Source organism: Phalacrocorax carbo, chromosome 1, assembly GCF_963921805.1.
Source record: "Phalacrocorax carbo chromosome 1, bPhaCar2.1, whole genome shotgun sequence".
Lineage (NCBI taxonomy): Eukaryota > Metazoa > Chordata > Aves > Suliformes > Phalacrocoracidae > Phalacrocorax > Phalacrocorax carbo.
The window spans coordinates 17,210,043-17,229,661 of record NC_087513.1 but is presented as its reverse complement, the minus strand read 5'-3'; the positions used below and the strand labels follow the sequence as shown (position 1 = coordinate 17,229,661).

Sequence of the window (19,619 nt, the reverse complement as noted above, 5' to 3'; positions counted from 1 at the left end):
TTCAAGATACATGATAACCATCATCTGCTTGTGTTCTCAGCATTAAACACACTAGTTCAGTCACCAGCATAGTAACTACACTGATAGTGGGGAAGATGGGAACAGAATATGAAGTTTTTCCAAAATTTAACTAAATTGGAATCAGTGAAGAACATCACCAGAGAGCGAGATACAAGATGACAGACACATGGCCTGAAGCTTACCTCAAGCTCACATGGGACCACAAGTTTACACAGAGCTGGTAAGTGAAGCTTCAAGTCTAGGCACAGGCCTAGAATCAGTATGCAGTGCAAATACCCCTTTAGAGGAAGAGGAACCCTTGGGCTGGAAAACAGTAGTGAGGTAAAAGACAAAGAGCTGCCTATATTCCCTCTTCCACACTAACTGGAGGGCCAAGGTCCTGATCCTTCACCACATGACAATTGTGCAAAATTATGCCAGGCCGCTACAAATAAAGATCGCAGAACAGGTGATAGTGAAATTTTCATCAGACAACAGATGCCCTTCAGGTCATGTAATGAAGGGAGCTGCAGGGCACAGAGGGAGATGGCTACTAGAACAACTGATCCACACAATAGTGGACTATCACCTATACCAGAGGATCCTCTGGGATGACACATTTAAGTTGTTCTGCCACATCAGATCTGGCTATTGAGCCAAAGAATACAGATTCCTGATAAAAAAATCTCAGAGGTTTGGAAATCTACAAGAGTCAGAAAAGAATTATGAACTTTTTTGTTGGACACGGACTGAGTAGTAATAACTAGAAAGAATTAAACTGATTTCTTGCTTTTCTAGCATTTGTAAAACTACAGCCAATGCTTGCATTCAATAGCCATAAGAATCATATGAAAAGTTTTTAGTCATAAAGAGACCCCAGGAAGAGCATCACCTGATATCCAAAACATTTCTGGATTTTATAATTTTCATAGACAACTTCTCATCCTATGAGATGCACTCCTAAAGGCTACCTGATGTGCCCCTGAAGCTAAAACAGGTCAGCTTGCAGAATAAGTAGGGCAATGCCATTTGCATAGTACTGGGACCTGGCTAATTTGGTTACATTGACAGTATGGTCACGCAGGACAAATTAACTTGGGAAGTGTTGACAGACAAACCACACATAATTAAGTGAATTAAGTGAATGGAAGCTGTATCCTTCCAGACAAGAGAAGACGACAAGAGAAGACGACAAGAGAAGACGACAAGAGAAGACGACAAGAGAAGACGACAAGAGAAGACGACAAGAGAAGACGACAAGAGAAGACGACAAGAGAAGACGACAAGAGAAGACGACAAGAGAAGACGACAAGAGAAGACGACAAGAGAAGACGACAAGAGAAGACGACAAGAGAAGACGACAAGAGAAGACGACAAGAGAAGACGACAAGAGAAGACGACAAGAGAAGACGACAAGAGAAGACGACAAGAGAAGACGACAAGAGAAGACGACAAGAGAAGACGACAAGAGAAGACGACAAGAGAAGACGACAAACATTGTCCAGAATCACAAATTTATTTTGTGGCACCGCTTGCACCACTTCACTGACCACCAAGTTACAACACCTGTACAAACTGGAAGAAGTTCCCATATTTCCTATAATGAAATCAAGCAAAAAAAAAACAGGAAAAAAATCTAAGAAGAAAGAATAGTTATCAGCTGATAATTGTTGAAATAAACTAGTGACCAAATTGGTTCTGCAACTCTTCAGGTACCAAGGGAAAACTAATCTAATAATCCAAACTATCTTAAAAGCATTTCTCTCCAGGTGCTAAGGAATACACAACTGGTAATTATTACAGAATTTTCAGCATTCTCTGATCTCTGCAGTTTGCTCTTGCTGTATTTCACAATTTCATTTAACACTACTTTAGCCAATGAATGTGTTTACAGAGGAATCACAAACGTGTTAATCATTAACCTCTGCCCCAATGCCACTCATTTTACACTCAATTTTGAAACACGATTTTGTAATCAAAAGCTGTCATTCCAGCACATAAAGAAGAAAGGAATCACCATGGAAATTCCCATCCTTCTGCACTTGACATTGAGACATAACAGGATGGGGGACCTTTTTTTAAACAAGAAAAAAAAATGCAGTTTTAACAAAACAGCCATGGCTTTTGAAGACACCTACAGAGAAATTAACATTGTAAACTATATACTGATATGAGTTACAGGTAAGGTAACTAAGGTCAGAACTGGCTGACTATGTCACATACCTACATTTCTTCGTAACTATCAGAATGATTCTCAAATCACTATAAAACTACGGTTTGAAGAAGACGTAGGTATATACATATAATACCTGGAACGAAATAAACTCCCACCATAAGTGAACTGGGTCAACTCCTGCATAAAGGTTCTGACATCTGTAATTGTGACAGGTTATTTGAAGAACCTAAAAGTAGTACTAAAGGTCCTGGACTGATTTTACACATAGCAGCACACCCTTCGTGGGACCAGGGTTTTCTGTGTTCGAACTTTGCAGAGACAGGCAGTTTGTTCGTACGTCAGCCTAGTGGCTGTCTCAGTATTCCAAATTCATTCTTAAATATCATTCTCATCGTCTCAGCTTTCTTTTGAAATGCACGCTTGATAAAACATCAAATCACACTTTATTTACTAAGGAAAGACAGGGACTGGTTTGACAATTTAAGTTTAGAGCATTGCTGTTCCGTCCTCGGAGAAGCAGCGTTAACAACAGCAACTCCCGGGCAGCTACATTAGAAACTGGAGCAACGGACTATAGCGCAAACTTTTCCTCGCGTCCCATCAGGAAACAACACTAACAGTTCAAATTATCCGCTTTAGAAGCTGCCGACTCTGCTGGTGAATGGAACCACTGCTCTGCAACTACTAGGGAATACCAAAGGAAGCTGCGAAACATGAATGAAGATATGAATATAAAAGTCCACAAACAAAAATATTTTCAGACCTCTAATGGGAAATTTTCTGTGGTTCAAGGGAGAAAGCAGGATTTCTATAACACCAACAAACAAACAACAGCCAAATAAATGTCGAGGAACAAAACCGCGTACACTAGGTTTTGTATTACGGGTTGGCATTGTTTTAATTCGGCATAATTGTTTTAAAACGGCAGCAGCGTTACGGTAAAATATGACCATGTAACACGGCCGGTTTCGTAACAATTTTGCAAGAGAGCCGTAAACAATCCACGAAAGGATTATTCCGGATGGGAGTTTTCTCCGTCCCCACCCGCGGCACTTGGGACAGCTCCAAAGTTGAATGCCTGCCGGGGAAGGCGCCCAGCGCGCAGGGCGAGGCGGCTCCCGCCGCCCCCCGCCGGGGGAGGCACCGGCACAGTTCGGGGCGCCAGCAACAGCTCCCTGTTTCGGCGAAGCCCGCCGACAGCCGCCCGCAGCCGCTGCGGGAGCCGGCGCTTCTCCCCGCCGTCCCCCGGCAGCACCCCTGCCGCGGGCGCGCCCGGTGGGGCGGCAAGCCGGCTGCGCGCTGGCGGCCACCGCGGGCGGGCGACCACCGCGGGCTGCTCCCGGACACTGCCCCGGGCCGGGAGTGCACAAGTTCCCGGTGCCAGCCGCGCTCTCCGCGGACGGGAGGGGAAGCGCCTCGCACAGCGCCGGGAGTGCGGAGGGCAGCCCCGCGCCCGGCCGCCGCCCCGTCTCCGCTGACAAGCCGGGGCGAGGGCCCTCCGCGGGGACCGGCCCGCTCTCGGGGGCTTCTTCGTCCCCTCCGACGCCGCGGGACGAGCGGGCAGGGCGGCCCGGAGCCGCCGCCGTACCTGCAGGACACGGAGAGCTCCACCTTGGTGGCCGGGATGCTGGAGCTGAGCACGTTAAAATCCCCCACGGACGCCATGTTCGGAAACCCACCACTTCTGCCCGGCTTCTGCTGCCCCGCCGGCTTCTCCAGCCCGAACATGGGGCAGCGCAGGACGGGCGGGAGGGAGGGAGGGAGGGAGGGAGAAGAGGCGGTGCCAAGCCGCCCGCCACAGCGCGCCGCCGCCGCCTGAGGCGCGGAGCCCCGGCCCGCACCACCGCCCCGCACCGCCGCCCGCGGGCTGCCGCCGCCGCCAACTGAGGCGGCGAGGGAGCGGGGCGGTGACGTCACCCGCGAGCTGGAGCCGCGCGTGACTGCCCCAGCCCGGGGCGCGCGAGGGGCGCGCGAGGGGCGCCCGGCCCCCGGAGGGGGGGCGGGGGGGCGGCAGCGGCGGGAGGGGACTCGTCGCTGCCCGACGGGACGCGCAGCGGCGGAGTCCCCAGGGGAGGAGGCGGCGGCACCGGGGCCAGCGCGCCCCAAAGGCTGCGGGGCGGGGGAGGGCTCCGGTGGAGGCGAGCCCCGGCGGCGGTACCGGGCGCCCGCGCCTCCCCGGTCTCGTCCCCCTCGCGGAAACTCCCGTCCCGCGGGCTAGCTGGGGAATCCCCTCCTTCCCGCGTGTGAGTGAGCGGGTCCCCACGCCCCGAGCAACTCCCGGCTTCCGCGGGAGGGTAACGATAGTTACCCTTCGGGCCGGTAACGCCCACAACTTCAGCGCCCGGCGGGTGAGGCAGGCCGACCGCCCGGACACACAGCAACGGCACGCCCGGCAGCAAACGTCGAGCAACGCCTCGGGGAGCGCCGGTAACGCCCGGCCCGGCCCGGCGCGGCGGGGCACGGACGGGGACGGGAACGCGGCCGGGGCCGGGGCCGGGGCGCGGCGGCTCCGCGCCGCCAGGGGGCGCGGCGGGGGGGCGGGGCGGGGCGCGGGGCGCGCGCTCCCACAGAGTCGTGGCAGCGGAAAAGAAGCAGGAGGTGAGGCGGTGGTGTTAATCGCCCGTGTAAAGAGCACAATAACTGCTATTACCGGAGACTTCAGGGAAAGACCTGGTTCTGCCTCGGTTAGTATATGCATTAACTAACACACTGAGAAATGTGAATTCCACCCTCTCGTGTATGCGTGCAGGCCCTTACCTTTTTTTAAAGACCACTAATTCAGTCGCACTGAATCTGTTCATAATAATTCACAATAATCATAACAGTTCCGTCATCTTGTTTCTCATATATTTGTTTTGTATCTACCGTCACAGTACATAAGGACCCCCCAGTATTCATTTCTCATCTTGGCAGTTTGATAAGCTGTGGAAGCACTACCATCCCCGTGTCACCGATGGGAAGGTAAGGCACGGGCAAGTTAAGTGCTGTGGCTGTAGTCACACAATACGTAGGGCAGGTCAAAGACCATAAGATATCACTCCAAACCCTGTACAAAAACCCTCTACTACTCGGTTTACAGTTCTACGCATAGAAACAACAGCATTTATTGTGTTCATTTATAAAAGAAAAATGTAACTCTGAAGCCAAAAACCATGTCAGAATACATTTATTTTTAAATTCAATTTCTAAATTCTTGTTGGTGTAATTCAAGTTCAGTGCATGATCTCAGGTAGTACATCCAAATAATGATGGACAGAGGACTCAGATGTAGACACCTGGCTGGCTCCTAGCCAACGGATGAAGCTGCACAAATACAGAAGTCAGTAATGTGGTCTTATTTACAGGACATACGCTTCTGTGCGCAGCACACGTCTGGAGCATGACTTCAGTGGCAGAAACTCAGGGAAGATATCACTGATATTTCTAAGTAACTTCTAACTTCACACCCTTCTTCTAATCTTCTGCTTCTGTTTTCAGGAAGGTATTGTCTGAATTTTCTTTTCTTTCTTTTCCTTCTCTTGTCCAGTTGTTGAACACAAAGTAATTTCTCATCATGTATCACCGGAGTATTTCCTCTGCCCTGGTTTTGGCTGGGATAGAGTTATATTTCCCTCACAGTAGCTGGTATAGGGCTGTGTTTTGGATTTGTGCTGGAAACTGTTGATAACACAGGGAAGTTTTTGTTACTGCTGAGCGGGGCTTACACAGAGTCAAGGCCTTTTCAGCTTCTCTCCCCACCCCACCAGCGAGTGGGCTGGGGGGCACAAAGTGCTGGGACGGGACACAGCCAGGACAGCCGACCCCAAGTGACCCAAGGGATTTCCCACACCATATGACGTCATGCTCAGCATATAAAGCTGGGGAAGGAAAGGGGGCATGTTCTGAGTGATGGCGTTTGTCTTCCCAAGTCACCATTACGCGTGATGGAGCCCGGCTTTCCTGGAGATGGCTGAACACCTGCCTGCCCATGGGAAGGAGTGAATGAATTCCTTGTTTTGCTTTGCTTCCGCGCGCAGCTTTTTCTTTACTTATTAAACTGTCTTTATCTCAACCCACAAGTTTTCTTACTTCTACTCTTCTGATTCTCTCCCCCATCCCACCATGGGGGAGTGAGGGAGTGGCTGTGTGGGGCATAGTTGCTGGCTGGGTTTACACCATGACAGTCCTTTTTGGCACCCAACATGGGGCTCGAATGGTTTGAGATAACAACAGGTTTGATTGGAATGTGCTAGACTGAATTTATAGCTGTTATTGCGGTTTAGCTTTTAATCAGCAGACTTCTGTGCTTGCCGTGGGGCTTGCTCGCCTTACTGTATATTAGAGTCTAGCGCTCATTAGTGGCTGTTTTTTGCTTTCACTGCTTGCTGTACTGCTGTACTGCTGATCATCTGACGCTGCTCTGCCTGGGAACATTTTGGTAAGAACAATGGCCACACGCCTGGGCTGGCAGATGGCCAGGGCATCGCTGCCGTTTCTGTGCTGCTGTACTGGACAAGCTGGAACTCCAGTGTGAACTCAAGTCAAAGGGACCGTGACCGGTGGATGAGTCCTGGCAGGATCAGGACACCCCAAAGCATCTGTGGCTGTGAATAAGTCTATGCCAGGTACATCTTAAGGTGTCTGGGGCTGTGGTTATGTCTGTGCCACAGCAGGTATACCACTGAAAGGATTGTGACTCCAGGATAAGTCCACGTTGGAGAAGGTACACATTGAAGTATCTGTGGCTGTAGAGAAGTCCATGCTGCAGCAGCTATACCTTGAAGCATCAGTGGCTGTGCATGAGGTCATGCTGGAGCACCTCAAAGTGTGTGGTCATGGATAAGCCCATGACAGAGCAGGTACATCCCTGGAGGGACTGCAGCTTTGGGCAAGGCCAAGTTGGAGCAGGTTTACCTCAAAGCAGCTGTGCTGTGGATAAGTGTATGCCACAGCGGGTATACCCTGGAGAGACGCTGGAGCAGGGGCAAGGGGAAGAGTCCATTGCAATGTTAAACCAAATTATCTGGTCCAAGGGAACCAGGGGTGGAGATTGTAATGGAAATACCTTTAAATTGTTGCAACCCAGGATTTGAGTTGCATGTTATAGGAATTACTATAGCAGGAGCCACCTGAACCAGTGGAGGACAAGCCTTACAAGAAGCGGTGCAAGTGCAGCAGTGACCCGACCTGAGCTGGCTTTGGTGCCCAGTAACTCCATGCAGCACACCACCTCTCCTGCTCTGAGTGACCACGAGAACAGATGGAGCCCAAAGTCATAGACTAAATTAACTCAATGGACATTTTGTGACAGTTATGGCTGTTTTACAGACGTTTCACAGGGGTTGTCACGAGCCACTGTTGGGTTGTACAATTTGGCAGAAGTTGAGCCCCCTTGCTTTCTAACCAACCTCAGATAATTCTGGGTGGCTAGGGGCGGCTGGGCTTAACTTCTGAGTGATGTTCGATTCAAAGTGTTATAGTGACCAGGTTTGTTGTATTCTCGGGAACAGAATTAACACTCAAAACGGAGTCAAGTGCGAAGTCACTTTATTTGGCCGCCAACAAGTATGCAAGAGGAAAGGAGAGAAAGAGGGAAAAAAAAGAAGAAAAAGGGAGAGTTACAATAGCTACCACCACAGTTCTGCAGCATCCCGTCAGTCCGATGTATCTTCAGGCCAGTGGGGGAACGTTCCAACTGGTCTCTGCTGGTTCCACATTTTATAGCATTGTCCCGTTGCATAGCCAATGAGCTGGTTTGCATAGGACACCTCCCGCTCGGCAGTGGGATCCATGTGCAGTATCATCACTAGAGGGTGCTCAACGGTTCCAGAGGGTTCCAGGGGGTCCAAGCCCCCCTCCCATATGTTGTAAGTGACCCTGGGGCCAGGCGCATATGCAGAGGACTGGGCCTGTGTGCTCCGAGACAACAAGATATAGCTGTTGGGTAGAACTTCCTCAGTTGCCGTTGTGGTGAAGCCTTGGTAGTCAAGCCATTCTGCCGAAAATGTTGAGACAAGTTTCTAGTCCCTTACAGGGGAGGTCCATAGACTAAGGGAATTGTATCAAAGGATGGGGGAGGGGGTTAATAAGGATGTATTGGATAATGTGGGACCTGAGCGTGACATAAATGGTGTGGAATAAGGGGTGGAGAATGTGCTGGTTTTAGCTGGGATAGAGTTAATTTCCCTCACAGTAGCTAGGATGGGGCTATGTTTTGGATCTGTGCTGGAAACAGTGTTGATAACACAGGGATGTGTTAGTTACTGCTGAGCGGGGCTTACACAGAGTCAAGGCCTTTTCAGCTTCTCTCCCCACCCCACCAGCAAGCGGGCTGGGGGTGCACAAAGAGCTGGGAGGGGACATGGCTGGGACAGCTGACCCCAAGTGACCCCATGTACCATCACAAGTATTCTAGGTGTGTCTGCAGGCAGCCAAACCAGTAAGCCTACAGCTGAAATTGCTAAAAAAAACCTCAAAGGCAAGTTTAGTTCACTATTGTCTTTGTCCATGCAGTAGTCTTGAGAGTCTGGTGTCTTGAGAGGCTAATGCTGAGTACAAATACAGCACAAGATGACTAAAAACTAAAGAACAGTTTTAAGAAAAAAGTAAAACACTTTTTCAGCATTACAATACTGTTCCTCCCTCTTTAATAATCTGCTGTAAAAATCTAAACATAATCAGTAGATCCCACAGGGCACGGCATGAATAACTTAGAACGCATGAATGGTTATTGAAATAATATATTACTATATATTGTATAGCTATTATAATAACTATAGGCATGGGTAACGTAAAAGTATATCATCTAAGTGTAGTATAATCTTGTATTCTTCTCTATTAATTCACTTTGGATCACTGCTTTGGGTTAGGTAGGGGTTTGGTTTGATAATTTTTATTTTATCTGATCTTAATATTTTATTTTGCTTAGAAAAATAGATATAGTTGGTTATTGGTGATTCCATAAATAAAGCATCTATCAAAATAATGGAGGAGTTAAGGAAATACAAGTCTTCAATATTGCTGGGGAGATACCCATCTTCTCTCATCACATTTATAAACACAGCTATTTTGTCTTCTAATATTTCGGCTTAGAGTAAGTACATAGTTGTCAAGCACTGAGAGAGATTTATACGATAAAGAGAGAAACTAAAAACTAAAATGAGGGATAGTTAAAAGATATGCACCAATGGGGCTAAATATACATTATTATCATCCCAGAGAGGCACCTTGTATTTGCTCAGTCTTAAATGGTACTGAGGTGTGGGGACTGGAACAATGCCTAAGTGTTAGGACAGTATCTGGAATTTGCATACAAAATAGCTATCAGATTACAGTGCGAAAGAAACATCAGGACTGTGTGTTGTATTTGCTATGCTGACATTTGAATGTGGGAAGTGGAAAGCAGGACATATTTTCCTCACTTTCTTTTGTGATTGTTACTTTATTATTGTCAGCTGTTGCTAATTATCAGATATCTACATAACTTGTTTCAATATGTACAACCTAATTTAAGGAATGAGGGATATACTTGCAGTAATTACAGCATAAACGATGAACAAACTACAGATTCCAGAATAGCTGTAATGTGTAACACTGAATAATTGCTTTCAAACATCACTGCTTCCAGGTTTCGTCAGTATAATTGAACCTGAATGCCACAGGATGCAAACATTGATCACCCCCCTCCACCTTGTCAGATTTCTGCCTTGTAGATCATTAATTAGACATCTCAAGAAAAGAAGTTTTATGATTCAGTCTTTGCACTCTGAAAAAAAAAACAAACCCCCACACAAAACCAGCACAAACTATTCTGTAGGAAGTTAAGGTACTAGAAATGGCATGTACTGTTCTGTAGATGTGAAAGAATATGTGGAAGAATATAGGAGTGAGCTTAGAAGTGAGCTTCAGTATTATTGGGACAAAACAACCTCGACTGTAACACAGTAGCATTTTCATGACAACCAAAATACTGCTTACAAAGTCTGGATTTGTGATGAACACACCATATTCCCTGGTTCTTCCTCAAATATTTGTTCAGTAATTATCTTAATTAACGTCCAGTAAATACCATCTTCTAATCCTGGGCCTGCCAAATTGTTTCTTTCAAGAGCCTAAAGAATGAACGTAGCCCTTTCTGACAGCTGAACATAGCACCAAAACAATTCCAGTATCCTAATATGCACTGCAGTGTGAGAATATTTATTATCTTTCTTCCCTGCCTTTGATTACTATATTTAGCTTCCACTTTCTTTGCTATTGCTGATTGTTTTAATCCATTGACCAAAGTCAAGGCATTTAGCATTTGCTAGGACAGATGGAACCATCAGTGCCACCATCATTACTGGAACCATCAGCAAGCATCGTTAGCTGAATCCAGACCACAGGCTTTAAAAAACATCCGTGATACAACATGCTGATGGATATGTTTAGTGCCTTTATTCTTCTAGTATGAATTATCTCCTATAACTCCATGATTTTGTAATCTGCTTTCAAAACACACAAATACTGTTTAAGCTCTGTTTTTGTGATAGTAAAGTCTAAAGAAGGTGTCTGACTCAGAAGTTAGGCATAAAGAAGAAATCTCCACTCCTTCAAGGTTTTCACTTTAAATACTAGTTATTTTAGGGCTTACGTCTTGCAGCCTCACAGGGGTCAAGGAGAATAAATTTTTTAGTAAAAGGTATCTAGGCCTAGGTTTCAAAGCCTTTGAAACATATCTGTCCTGTCTGCAGGAGAAAGGAGCACCTTGTCACCATGGCATAAGCATGAGGAAATTAGTGAGTCATCACTGCAGAGACAGCTAATGATTTCACCATTTCTCTACCATAACAAAGTAAGGTGTTTGTTTGTATACCTCTCTATTTATTCCATGCAGAATAAAATCACGAAGTATAAATACCACTTCCCCTCTCCAAAGAAACAAAGGATAGCTGTCTAACAAATATTCACTTCTCACTGTATTTTCTCCACCAGGACTAGCTATGTTATCTATCAAAGCTCCTGTAGCACTAGATAAAGTTTCCTGGATTATTTCAAGCTTTCTTCCAGTTTGATCCAGGCTGGAAGAGACAGATCAGCAGCAGCAGCACAACCATAAGGCTCCTTCCTTCCACATCCAAAGGAAAGCATTCTTCCATAGGATCAGCACAGCCATTCCAGGTTAAGTAGTGGTAGCTTTTTGTTTGTTGAAGAGCTCCTCAAAATGGCAGAGACCTCTGAAGCACTCTCAGAGTCATCCAGGAGGTGTCATGGAATCCATTTCACGTCTTACACTTAGTACTGCATAGTAAGGTCTCTACATCTATGGGCGGAGGAATTTTATATCTGCTGAGCACTTTTTCTGGCTCTCATCTCAGAGGGAAGCATGTACCATGGATCTCAAGTTCTAAGCATGTGATTTGAGGGTATTTTTGGCACTGGTTTTTAACAGTCAATGAAGTCAGATTACAGTTCAGATTTCATTTTAAAAAACAAGGAATCAGACTGATTAAGTCTTTTTGAATGAAAAAATACTATTCATACACCTGCAACTATGCCATAGGCCAGACTGATTTCATTCTGGACAGACTGCTAGAAAAATGTAAGGATGCATTTAAAGCCAGCTCATGACTGGTTCACGGCAGCGATTTCAGGTGCTGCTAAAGTTATGAGTGCTTAGTATGGCAGGAAGGATGGTGACAAAAAGATTGTCTGCATACAGTTTATCTTGAGAAGTCTAAATAACAATCAAGGGGTTTCCTTTCAATGAACATGACATCAGACAGCCCCAGAATGAAACCTCAACCTATTTATCACAAGATCAATTGAGCACTTAAAGTATCTTCATTTCAGAAAAAGAAATCTACTTCTTCCTCTTCAGTCGCTTCCAATGTTCTGGGACTACCCTTGAAGACTGGTATTATATTTTTCTATCCTTCCTTGCCATGCCCACTCGCCTCTAGGCCTTTCATTTTTCTAAGAAATATCAGCTGATTTGCAGAAAATGTGAGTATTACAAATCTTTCAGGAATAATATACTTCACAGGTTCTTTCTCTGCCTAATCTCTTTTCCGTCAGCCTACTTCCGGGGAGTTAGTAAATCACTGCCACCATTAGCAACACTTCTTTGGAGGCAAAGTCTTCATATGTAAAACTTGCTTTGTGAATGTCATGGTTTTAGCTGGGGTACGGTTAATTTTCTTCACTGCAGTTGGCATAATGCTGTGCTTTGGACTTAGTATGAAAACAATGTTGATAACACACAGATGTTTTACTTGTTGCTGGGTAGTGCTTGTACTAGTCAAGGACTTTTCCAGCTTCCCATGCTCTGCCGGGTGCACAAGAAGCCGGGAGGGGAGGGGGCACAGCTAAGAGAGCTGATCCAAACTGACCAAAGGGATATTCCATATCATGTAACGTCATGCCCAGTATGTTAACTGGGAGGAGCTGGCTGGGGGAGGGAGGCAGCAATCGCGGCTAGGGGACAGGCATCGTCGGTCAGCGGGTGGTGAGCGGTTGTATCATTTGTGGTTGTGTTTTTTTCCTTTTTCCCTTTTCCTTTTATTATATTATCATTATTGTTATTATTATTATAATCATTATTATTATAATTATTATTTTATTTTAATTATTAAACTGTTCTTATCTCAACCCACAAGTTTATTATTGTTTTTGCTCTTCCGATTCTCTCCCCTGTCCCACAGTGGTGGGGGGAGTGAGTGAGCGGCTGTGTGGTGTTTAGTTGCTGACTGGGGCTGAACCATGACAGTGAATTAGCTAATTCAGAAGAAATTAACCCATTCAGCCTCTACAGCGAATAGGTATGTTTTCCAGTTATTTTCTTAATTGCAACTAAAGTCAAACTCATTTGTTTTAGGAACAAAATTCACTACAGCAATTCTGAACCCAAGAGCAGCAATGCTCAAACTGCTACGTTTGAATGATCCTTCAGTTAGGTTGTGGCTTTCATTACTTCTGCATGTGACTTTATTTCCTAATACCATAGAGGAGACCAGCTCACACTGTTTAAAGCATGGAAGAAATCAGCATCTCTGCCAAAATAGTCACAGATTTAATCTTTGAGTGTAGACTCCACCACAGATTTCATCACCAATTGCTGATTTATTACCCACCTGTAAATATTCAGACAAATTTGTACATGGTGAGGGTGATAACCTTGACTAATCTGGGTAAATGCTGGGCCCACTGCCGTCAGTAGTCACACACTCAAACCACATAAATATATAGTCTGGATGATATATCAGGTTCACATATCCTTTCAGCTTCCCAGAGGGATCCCATTGGAGTCAGTGTAACACTGCATATTCTAAATATCCAGCAAGAAGCAAAACTGAACTTTTCTGTGAATTGCTTTTTTAACAGTTTCTTTCATGAATTTCTCAGTGTAAGCCAAGACAGTGAAATTTAAAAAAAAACCCTGTCACCATGTGTGCCCATACCATGTCTATTGCTTCATCATTTTGAAAAAAAGTGGTGGGTGTTTTTTTATTCCTTCAAAGAATTTACATTCCTTCCCAGCATGTTGCCAAGTCCCCCCCATGTACTATTTTTCCTGCAGTTAGGCTTACAATGAAGCTCTGTCCCAAATTAATTTCAAAAGCTGTGTTTGATTTTTATGTTAATTACTTCATTCAGTTCTTGATTCTTTTTCCCCAAGATTACACTGGTTTTGTGGAAGAAATCAGCAAATGCCCTTTGGGCATAAAGAGGGCGTGACTGTACTTTCATTGAGGAAAAACTTCACGGCTCCTTAAAGCTCTGGTAACCCAGGGTTAGATGTGGAACCAGAAAGTGAAAACCTCTCCCATATGATGGGGTCCTCTGGATTCTGGCAATAGAAGGAATTGTGTCTAGAAAAATTTGTGAAATTGTGAGGGGATATAAAACATCCTCTGTTTTCCAGCTGAAAGACTTTCTGAGTGGATCACAGACTGTATCAGTACCATCTATGGTGTTTATTTGGTTTCTGCAATTGATTTTGTGTCTCAACCTACAAAGACTCAAACAACAGTAACTGAAATAGTAGGAATACTATTAAAAACCTCTACTCTCACAATTACCAATCTAATGATTGGTAATGAATAAGTTCCTTGATAGGAACTTTAAGGTCAGGTGCTCAGTCTGGCAAAGCAGACTTTAATCTGTTAAATCACTTCGGCTTTCGCCTGCAGAAAAGGCCTCCAGCAGTAAGGTCTATTTGTTCAGATACTCAAAGGTGGTTTATCATTTTAGAGTAAATGTAATTTTCTGAGCTTCTCAGTATGGTTGGGTTCTTCAGAGCACAGAGTTTTCTTTCAGTGGACAGACATCAGGTTTCTGGGCAGGGAAGGAGCTGCTGAGCAGTTTGGGTTGCTCTGCCCCTCGGTGTGGGGTGGAAGCCTGCCTATTGCGTACATAGCTGGGAGACCTCTGTAGCAAAAGCGAGGTCCTTGTACACAAGATATTTTGAAGAATTACAGTTGCTGCAGGGCAAAGCCTTCTTTTTCTTCCCATTTACCAGAAGCAAGCTCCAAAGTAAATACACTAACTCTCCGAGAAGCTGATTTTACTCTTGTGACTCATTTTTATCTATGAACTAAATTTTCCTACTTTACAGCATTTATTTTGATTGCATTTTATAATGACAGTTACAGTCCCAGTTACTAAACATTAATTTATGATACAGGTTGATTTTGCGTTATTATGAACTATCAAAAAGGCAGTGTGACTTATACTAATGACATTTAGCAACTCACTAAAATATCTAGAGAGGAAATAACTGAGAACTTCAGAAAATTGTTTCTCTTTCTTTTGTAGAATGAGAAAAGGGCCTCAGATGGGCAAAGTGAATTTTTAAAAATAGGTCTTCTTTTTATTTTTATTCCGTCATTCACGAATTTTAATTTTATATTATTTTCCATGCCATTAAAATACCTTAAACAAACAGTTGGCAGCCTGTGGATTGTCTTTGGGGAGCACTGTCCATCAGATTTTCCTCATTTCATGGCAACATTCAAGCAATTAGGGTTTTAATGAGGCTGAAAATCTGTAGCCCAAATAATGTAATGAGTCTGACTATCTTCCAGAACAACTGTGGCACTAATGCAGGAATGCATTTAACCATATGCTTGAATTCATAACTATGTTGTTGGGCAGCAGCAGTCTTCCTGATTTAAGTAAGGTGTTAACCCACACTTAATATTTGCTGAGTTCAGAGGTTTTATTGTACTATTTCTTTGCCTGTGTGAAAAGTACAAGTACGATATTTCTGTTTTCTCACGTCACATTCTGCTGTCTCAATGTACTTATTCATATCCACAATTATTCAAATGAGACCTGATCCATTACTTATTTTCAGTTTTAGAATACCACTTAGAACTGCACAATACTTCTCAAATAGGAGGTGAATTAGAGTCTGTTACTTAACAGAACATAAAAGATTAAACCGCATGAGTACCATAGTCTGAACTGTGCTGATGGCTGTCAGGACTTCTAACTCTGTATCTGCAATAAATGAGAATCTTTTGTTTCCTCTTCTTTTCAGAAAGGTCTTGTATCCTGATTAAAATAATTCCGGGTTTTTTTTTTCTTTTCTAAAGTGACTTCATATGTGTTATTTATGCAACTGTGGAATAAACATTAATCCTCAAAAATAAAGACCTAATTAGTTTGCGGTAATTGCCAGATACCAGCCACATACGTTCCAGAGTCACAGTAGCAAGAATTCTATGAAAATTTTCTTACAGTTTAGGTAACCATAGCACAGTAGTGTTAAAGTTATTCTGCCAAAAGATGCCGGCTAGCTGCCAGCACAACCAGCATTTGTCAAAGCTGAGAAAGTAACTTCATGAACACTTCTTTTTTTAAAAAAAAAACAAAAACAAAAAAAAACCCAAACCAGCAAAAATGCTAAAACAAATGTAAAGCAAAAGTAAATGGCAGGTTTTAAAAGAGTCACATGGATTGCATTCTGAATTTTCCTCAGAAGTAAACATAAAGTTCTCTGAAAATAAAATTTAAAAATCAGCTATAAACACCAAACAATTAAATTTGCTAATTCAGTAGCTTTTAAAATGGCAAATTAATCTTACTTTGCATGACTAAGAGAAAAATTAGAAAAAGAATGATTCTTAAACATATTGGATATCTAAATCATTGCAGAAAATTAAACAACATAGGCCAAATTCATCCTTATAGGAGCTCAACAGAATAGAAATGAACAATGAACTAATTAACCCTCTTGAGATTAACAGCTAATTCAGTACAAATTAATATTACACTTTAATATTAGCTTTATGTCCTTAGTCATTTACAGTTTTGGTGTATCTTTTCACAGTGTTATAATTAGCATAGCTTTGTAGAGTTATGTAATACATTTAGAAGTAGTTTGATTACAAAATATACTTTTAGTCCAGTTTAGGTGTTTCCCAGGAAGCATAAATAACACTTTAAAAGGGCAAGGCACTTAAAAAGTTTGTACTTTTTAAAAGTTTCTACTTTTTAAAAGACTTTGGAAGAATATTCAATGTGCTTCAGTATTAATCTTTATGAAGAACAAGCTCAGGCTCCTACCACAAGGATAAATTCCTTACACATAATTGCTGACGATGTACTAATCCTAACCCTCAGTCCTTGCGGCATACCTAATTCCAATAACCAGGCCATGAATGCAATACAGAATTTAATTCCTCTGGTACTTGGCATCTTGTAGAAGCAGACTCCTGACACAAGTGTTCTCCTCAGTGCCACCTGGATCCCAAGAACTGAATCCTGAACTGTGCATCAGAAAAGGACACTTTCAGCGTTGTTTTCTTAGCACCATCAGCAATCTTGAATTTACCTTTTACAAGGCTAACACTTGCCTTGGCATACCATCGGCTGAGAAGCCACTCACGCCGCAGAAACTCGGCGTGGCAAGGAAATCTTAGGAGTCATGCTTCAAAACTTACTTTATCATCCCTTTTCAAATTAAAAACATATTATACCTAATTATTCTATGATTCTAACATTCTAATGTCTGTGTTTAGCCTTGTCTTAACAGGTCTTCCAGGCAGAGAATCTTAATGATGCAAATTAGTTATTCTTCATTATTATCTAAGGCTTAGTTTAATCCAACTTTTTAAACTCAGTGACTTTTAATTTACTCATTGCTGTAGATGTCTATCCAACTATAAATCTAACATGAACCTTAAATACAGCTTTGCATCATGAGGCTGTCACAGCATGGTAGCTAACTTAGCAGGGACAGCACTATTTCACATTGTCCAAAACGTGGAAACCTGCTGTTTTTATCAAAGAATGGTAGGGTTCTTGAGTTTGGAGGTGACCTCCATGTTTCATCTAGTCCTTCTACTCTGAGCATGGCCCACTTCAAAGATCGGTCAAATTGCTTAGGGCTTTGTTCATCTGGGTTTTGAAACTCTCCAAGGCAGGGATTATGCAGCTTTGCCAGGTGACCCTCTCCAGTGTTTAACCACTTGTAAAAATTTTGCCCTGTATCCAGTTAGGATTTCCCTTGCTGCAACTCATGACTGTTCCCTTTCATCCTTTTTGTTGAGCACCTCAGAGACAACTCACACACTGTCAGGTAGCTCTACTCAAGTAATGGAAGACACCAGTTAGATTCCTCCTTGGACTTATCTCTGGGCTACACAAGGAGAGCTCTCTCTCTGCTCTTGTTGATTATTATGTTCTAATCATCAGCTCCCTAATCATCTTGCACTGGCATCTCTACAGCTTGACTGTCCCAATGCTGTACTCAGATGTGACCTGGGGGAAGAAAATCACTGCCATTGCCTGCTGGCTATGCCACCGCTTATGGACCCAGGGTGTTGTTAAGCTTCATGGCTGCCAGGGTGACCTGCTCACTCACAGTCTGCTTGTTGTCTGCAAAGACCTTTGCTGCAGAGCTACTCTCCAGCCACTCAGACCCCCTCCTGTACCCACACCTGGGCTTATCCACCCCAAGTGCAGGGCTTTGCATTTGTCTGCATTGAAACCTATGATGATCCTGTCGGCCTGGTCCTCCAGGCTGCAGAGCAGATAAGCACTGTAGATGCTGAAGCGCTAACCCAAACCCTTGCTGTGGCATGGGAGCCTCCCTCAACACAGCAGATCAATGTGATAAAAGTCTTTATTGGTTATTCTCTCAAACCTGATCATATTTTTTGTTTCCAGTAGTAGCTTTCAGAGCACGACATAGTACTGTAAAGAAAGAAACATTAGATGTGGTACAAAAATCAGCTCAATTTGTTCTTTTTAACTAAACCATTACTTTTTATTTCAGTCAGAAATCCAAACCATAGACAGAATGTAGCATTGGTTGTAATACCAGCCTTGGTGCAAATACCCAACCAGTCTGTGACCTTAATATACTAAAAGAGTCTCAGGTTCTAGAACCCAAACCATAATCAGCTTCTGCACCATTGCCTTATGTCTGCCTCATTGCCCTTCTTTTTCCTACAAAGTAAATACAGCACAAGGGTATATCTGAATTACTCTCCAAAACTTAGATATATATTTCGCTGTGCAATGAATCCTTGTACTTTACATTTACCCTAATCTTTATATTGTCTGAAACTGATTTGCAAATACTACCCTTTTAGTTTATCTTTTAAAACCTCTCTTAAAATATGCTATTCTTTTTATTGTTGCTTTCCAAAATAAGCTTCTTACAGATATTTGCTATCTAGATCTAATTAATTAGATTGATTCTTCTTTTGTAGTAACAGAAGACCGATAGGGTGTGAAATGCAAATGCTAACACATATCGCATATCCATCAAAGGCTTTTTTCCCAATATGCTTTCTGGGAAATTGCATCTGCAATGCAAAAGAAAAATAGTAATAGTAGTTCTACTAAGCAAATAGAAGGTTTCCTTAACTCTCATTTTCTGATATTTAAGACATTTCTAAATAACCCTTCCCCTTTGAGGAGAGAGACCTTGGAAACATAAATATCTAATTTTAGAGCTGCAGAATTATTCAGATTTTAATTAATTGTGTCCTATTTCTTTAATCCTTTTCTTTCTTGATGTCAGTGGAATACATATACTTTATTTACAATCACACTGCAAGTAATACTTTCATGATCTGTTTATCATACTGAGGAATAGATTAGATATGAAAAAAGGCATTGCAATAAAAAGGGAGAGTTGTTTTATAAAACTAATTTTTACTGCAGAGTTTGGGATTGCAGAAGTTATTTAGCTAATGCTACAGGCTTGGGAAGGAGTGGCTGGAGAGCTGCCCGGCAGAGAAGGACCTGGGGGTGTTGGCTGACAGCCAGCTGAACATGAGCCAGCAGTGTGCCCAGGTGGCCAAGAAGGCCAATGGCATCCTGGCTTGTGTCAGGAACAGTGTGGGCAGCAGGAGCAGGGCAGTGATCGTGCCCTTGTACTCGGCACTGGTCAGGCCGCACCTTGAGTCTGTGTTCAGTTTTGGGCCCCTCACTACAAGAAGGACGTCGAGGTGCTGGAGCGTGTCCA

The 19,619-nt window shown here is 43.5% G+C and overlaps 2 protein-coding genes across 7 annotated transcripts in view; one reads left to right on the top strand and one right to left on the bottom strand.

Moving 5' to 3' along the window:
• Positions 1 to 4,561, bottom strand: part of CPNE8 (copine 8) — a 115,140-nt gene extending 110,579 nt beyond the window's left edge. For 3 of the 6 annotated variants that reach the window (XM_064445382.1, XM_064445405.1, XM_064445412.1), the window contains exon 1: positions 3,765 to 4,327. In XM_064445382.1, the coding sequence (XP_064301452.1) occupies positions 3,765 to 3,904 (140 nt within the window). In that variant the 5' untranslated portion in view covers positions 3,905 to 4,327. Of the gene's footprint in view, positions 1 to 3,764; positions 4,328 to 4,484 lie in introns of those variants that run through there. The other 3 variants (XM_064445397.1, XM_064445389.1, XM_064445374.1) reach the window with 2 other exon arrangements.
• Positions 3,903 to 6,227, top strand: LOC135311648 (uncharacterized). The gene is made up of 5 exons (XM_064441708.1): positions 3,903 to 3,956; positions 4,126 to 4,603; positions 5,050 to 5,137; positions 5,521 to 5,657; positions 6,085 to 6,227. The coding sequence occupies exons 1-4, from the start codon at positions 3,903 to 3,905 to the stop codon at positions 5,612 to 5,614; spliced, it is 714 nt and encodes a 237-aa protein (XP_064297778.1). The 3' UTR covers positions 5,615 to 5,657; positions 6,085 to 6,227.
• The last annotated feature ends 13,392 nt before the right edge of the window (positions 6,228 to 19,619 follow it).